The 5,982-nt window shown below is 34.2% G+C and overlaps 1 protein-coding gene across 1 annotated transcript; it reads right to left on the bottom strand.

Annotated features, from left to right (window-relative positions):
• Positions 1–5,337: 5,337 nt before the first annotated feature.
• Positions 5,338–5,727, bottom strand: LOC139859678 (uncharacterized mitochondrial protein AtMg00750-like). Its single transcript, XM_071848460.1, has one exon. The coding sequence runs from the start codon at positions 5,725–5,727 to the stop codon at positions 5,338–5,340; it is 390 nt and encodes a 129-aa protein (XP_071704561.1).
• Positions 5,728–5,982: the final 255 nt, after the last annotated feature.

Here is a 5,982-nt window from a genome sequence, read left to right on the forward strand (position 1 = left end):
GAAACAACTGAATATGAGGCAGCGTAGGTGGATTGAATTATTGAATGATTACGACTTTGAGATTCGTTACCACCCGGGGAAGGCAAATGTGGTAGCCGATGCCTTGAGCAGGAAGGACAGAGAACCCATTCGAGTAAAATCTATGAATATAATGATTCATAATAACCTTACTACTCAAATAAAGGAGGCGCAACAAGGAGTTTTAAAAGAAGGAAATTTAAAGGATGAAATACCCAAAGGATCGGAGAAGCATCTTAATATTCGGGAAGACGGAACCCGGTATAGGGCTGAGAGGATTTGGGTACCGAGATTTGGAGATATGAGAGAAATGGTACTTAGAGAAGCTCATAAAACCAGATACTCAATACATCCTGGAACAGGGAAGATGTACAAGGATCTCAAGAAACATTTTTGGTGGCCGGGTATGAAAGCCGATGTTGCTAAATATGTAGGAGAATGTTTGACGTGTTCTAAGGTCAAAGCTGAGCATCAGAAACCATCAGGTCTACTTCAACAACCCGAAATCCCAGAATGGAAATGGGAAAACATTACCATGGATTTCATCACTAAATTGCCAAGGACTGCAAGTGGTTTTGATACTATTTGGGTAATAGTTGATCGTCTCACCAAATCAGCACACTTTCTGCCAATAAGAGAAGATGACAAGATGGAGAAGTTAGCACGACTGTATTTGAAGGAAGTCGTCTCCAGACATGGAATACCAATCTCTATTATCTCTGATAGGGATGGTAGATTTATTTCAAGATTCTGGCAGACATTACAGCAAGCATTAGGAACTCGTCTAGACATGAGTACTGCCTATCATCCACAAACTGATGGGCAGAGCGAAAGGACGATACAAACGCTTGAAGACATGCTACGAGCATGTGTTATTGATTTCGGAAACAGTTGGGATCGACATCTACCGTTAGCAGAATTTTCCTACAACAACAGCTACCATTCAAGCATTGAGATGGCGCCGTTTGAAGCACTTTATGGTAGAAAGTGCAGGTCTCCGATTTGTTGGAGTGAGGTGGGGGATAGACAGATTACGGGTCCGGAGATTATACAAGAAACTACCGAGAAGATCATCCAAATTCAACAACGGTTGAAAACCGCCCAAAGTCGACAAAAGAGCTACGCTGACATTAAAAGAAAAGATATAGAATTTGAAATTGGAGAGATGGTCATGCTTAAAGTTTCACCTTGGAAAGGCGTTGTTCGATTTGGTAAACGAGGGAAATTAAATCCAAGGTATATTGGACCATTCAAGATTATTGATCGTGCCGGACCAGTAGCTTACCGACTTGAGTTACCTCAACAACTCGCGGCTGTACATAACACTTTCCACGTCTCGAATTTGAAGAAATGTTTTGCTAAAGAAGATCTCACTATTCCGTTAGATGAAATCCAAATTAACGAAAAACTCCAATTCATCGAAGAACCCGTCGAAATAATGGATCGTGAGGTTAAAAGACTTAATTGTTAAGGTTCGATGGAATGCTCGTAGAGGACCCGAGTTCACCTGGGAGCGTGAAGATCAGATGAAGAAGAAATACCCGCATCTATTTCCAGAAGATTCGTCAACACCTTCAACAGCTTAAAATTTCGGGACGAAATTTATTTAACGGGTAGGTACTGTAGTGACCCGAACTTTTCCATGTTTATATATATTAATTGAGATTGATGTTTACATTATTAAATGTTTCCAACATGTTAAGCAATCAAACTTGTTAAGACTTGATTAATTGAAATAGGTTTCATATAGACAATTGACCACCCAAGTTGACCGGTGATTCACGAACGTTAAAACTTGTAAAAAAAACTATATGATGACATATATATGGTTATATATATAGTTAACATGATATTATGATAAGTAAACATATCATTAATTATATTAACAATGAACTACATATGTAAAAACAAGACTACTAACTTAATGATTTTGAAACGAGACATATATGTAACGTTTATCGTTGTAACGACATTTAATGTATATATATCATATTAAGAGATATTCGTACATCATAATATCATGATAATATAATAATTTAAAATCTCTTTTGATATTATAAACATTGGGTTAACAACATTTAACAAGATCGTTAACCTAAAGGTTTCAAAACAACACTTACATGTAACGACTAACGATGACTTAACGACTCAGTTAAAATGTATATACATGTAGTGTATTTAGATGTATTAAAATACTTTTGGAAGACTTCAAGACATATATCAAAACACTCATACTTAACGAAAATGGTTACAGTTACTTTCCCATTCTTTTCTTTCATCAAGAATTCTAGTCGTATTCTTACCCGTATTATACACAGCTTCAAAACGTACTTACTATGGGTATATACCAATAGGAACTAGCATGGGATTCCACTCTTGATTATGTCATGTATGACTAATCAATTTTAACTTCTACCATGAGCTAGTCAACTAACTAGAACTCCTTTTAACCCCACTCACCACTCACCAATTAACACTCATCATTCACTCCATTTCACTTCCAAATCTCTTTCTAATTCTCTCTCAACACACCCACACTATTATGAACGTATTTTTCCAGTAGTTAATCATCATCTTCATCAAAAATCACTTCAAGAATCAAGCTATAATCATCATAGGAAGAACACTTCAAGAATACTTCAAAAATCCCTTCAAGTTTACTAATTTACTTCCAAGCTTTCTAATCCATTCCAAGTAATCATCTAAGATCAAGAAACCTTTGTTATATACAGTAGGTTATCTTTATTATTCAAGGTAATATTCATATTCAAACTTTGATTCAATTTCTATAACTATAAACTATCTTAATTCGAGCAAAAATCTTACTTGAACTTGTTTTTGTGTCATGATCCTACTTCAAGAACTTTCAAGCCATCCAAGATCCTTTGAAGCTAGATCATTTCTTGTCACTTCCAGTAGGTTTACCTACTAAACTTGAGGTAGTAATGATGTTCATAACATCATTCGATTCATATATATAAAACTATCTTATTCGAAGGTTTAAACTCGTAATCACTAGAACATAGTTTAGTTAATTCTAAACTTGTTCGCAAACAAAAGTTAATCCTTCTAACTTGACTTTTAAAATTAACTAAACACATGTTCTATATCTATATGATATGCTAACTTAATGATTTAAAACCTGGAAACACGAAAAACACCGTAAAACCGGATTTACGCCGTCGTAGTAACACCGCGGGCTGTTTTGGGTTAGTTAATTAAAAACTATGATAAACTTTGATTTAAAAGTTGTTATTCTGAGAAAATGATTTTTATTATGAACATGAAACTATATCCAAAAATTATGGTTAAACTCAAAGTGGAAGTATGTTTTCTAAAATGGTCATCTAGACGTCGTTCTTTCGACTGAAATGACTACCTTTACAAAAACGACTTGTAACTTATTTTTCCGACTAGAAACCTATACTTTTTTTGTTTAGATTCATAAAATAGAGTTCAATATGAAATCATAGCAATTTGATTCACTCAAAACGGATTTAAAATGAAGAAGTTATGGGTAAAACAAGATTGGATAATTTTTCTCATTTTAGCTACGTGAAAATTGGTAACAAATCTATTCCAACCATAACTTAATCAACTTGTATTATATATTATGTAATCTTGAGATACCATAGACACGTATACAATGTTTCGACCTATCATGTCGACACATCTATATATATTTCGGAACAACCATAGACACTCTATATGTGAATGTTGGAGTTAGCTATACAGGGTTGAGGTTGATTCCAAAATATATATAGTTTGAGTTGTGATCAATACTGAGATACGTATACACTGGGTCGTGGATTGATCCAAGATAATATTTATCGATTTATTTCTGTACATCTAACTGTGGACAACTAGTTGTAGGTTACTAACGAGGACAGCTGACTTAATAAACTTAAAACATCAAAATATATTAAAAGTGTTGTAAATATATTTTGAACATACTTTGATATATATGTATATATTGTTATAGGTTCGTGAATCAACCAGTGGCCAAGTCTTACTTCTCGACGAAGTAAAAATCTGTGAAAGTGAGTTATAGTCCCACTTTTAAAATCTAATATTTTTGGGATGAGAATACATGCAGGTTTTATAAATGATTTACAAAATAGACACAAGTACGTGAAACTACATTCTATGGTTGAATTATCGAAATCGAATATGCCCCTTTTTATTAAGTCTGGTAATCTAAGAATTAGGGAACAGACACCCTAATTGACGCGAATCCTAAAGATAGATCTATTGGGCCTAACAAACCCCATCCAAAGTACCGGATGCTTTAGTACTTCGAAATTTATATCATATCCGAAGGGTGTCCCGGAATGATGGGGATATTCTTATATATGCATCTTGTTATTGTCGGTTACCAGGTGTTCACCATATGAATGAATTTTATCTCTATGTATGGGATGTGTATTGAAATATGAAATCTTGTGGTCTATTGTTACGATTTGATATATATAGGTTAAACCTATAACTCACCAACATTTTTGTTGACGTTTTAAGCATGTTTATTCTCAGGTGATTATTAAGAGCTTCCGCTGTCGCATACTTAAATAAGGACAAGATTTGGAGTCCATGCTTGTATGATATTGTGTAAAAACTGCATTCAAGAAACTTATTTTGTTGTAACATATTTGTATTGTAAACCATTATGTAATGGTCGTGTGTAAACAGGATATTTTAGATTATCATTATTTGATAATCTACGTAAAGCTTTTTAAACCTTTATTGATGAAATAAAGGTTATGGTTTGTTTAAAAATGAATGCAGTCTTTGAAAAACATCTCATATAGAGGTCAAAACCTCGCAACGAAATCAATTAATATGGAACGTTTTTAATCAATAAGAACGGGACATTTCACCTATAGGTGTCCTATATGCAGTTTGGAAGGCTCATAATGCATCATCTAACTTTCGAGACAAGAGTTTTGGGTTATTTTCAACGGTTCGTTCGAGAATCCTTTTTAATCCTCGATTAGTGTTTTCAACTTGACCACTTATTTGAGGGTGGTAAGCTGTGAAAAAATGGTGGTTAACCCCATATATTTTTAGAACTTTCTCGAATAGTTGATTAGTGAAATGGGTTCCACGGTCACTAATTAAAGCTTTAGGAAAACTAAATCGACAAAATAGTTTTTTTAGAAAATCAACCACTACTCATGAGTCATTAGTAGGAAGAGCTTTTGCTTCAGCCCATTTAGAAACGTAGTCAACAGCTACGAGAATATATTGATTTCTTTCGGAGGAGGGAAATGGTCCCATGAAATCAATACCTCACACATCAAATATTTCGCATACTTGAATATTTTAATGGGGCATTTCATCACGTTTAGAGATGTTTCCTCCTCTTTGACATGCATCACAAGATTGGAGTAATTTATGTGCATCTTGAAATATGGTAGGCCAATAAAATCCTGCATCTAAAACTTTGCGAGCAGTGTAATTAGGACCAAAGTGTCCTCCTGGTGCACTACTATGGCATTGTAATAGGATTTCATTTGCTTCTTTACCATGAACGCAACGACGAATAATTTGATCGGGACCTACTTTAAACAAGTAAGGATTTTCCCAAACATAATGTTTTAAATCGGCAAAGAATTTCTTTCTTTGTTGATAAATTAAATATTTTCTTAGTTCTTTAGCAGCTAAATAGTTTGCAAAGTTAGCAAACCAGGGATATGACTCATCTGAGATCATCATAAGACATTCGTCCGGGAATGTATCTTGAATTTCATCTAAGTTGTCTAGATCAGGATTTTCTAAATGTTAAAGATGATCTGCTGCGAAATTCTCAGCTCCTTTCTTATCAATAATTTGCATTTTGAATTCTTGTAGGAGTAGAACCCATCGCAAGAGTCAAGCTTTAGAGTCGGGTTTATTAAGTAAATATTTAAGCGCAGAGTGAACGGTGTAAACTGTTACTTTATTCATAATTAAATTTGGTCGAAATTT

Source organism: Rutidosis leptorrhynchoides, chromosome 7, assembly GCF_046630445.1.
Source record: "Rutidosis leptorrhynchoides isolate AG116_Rl617_1_P2 chromosome 7, CSIRO_AGI_Rlap_v1, whole genome shotgun sequence".
Taxonomy (NCBI): Eukaryota; Viridiplantae; Streptophyta; class Magnoliopsida; order Asterales; family Asteraceae; genus Rutidosis; species Rutidosis leptorrhynchoides.

Coding starts and splice junctions, on each gene's coding strand:
- LOC139859678 (XM_071848460.1), bottom strand. CDS start 5,727: ATGATCTCAGATGAGTCATATCCCTGGTTTGCTAACTTTGCAAACTAT.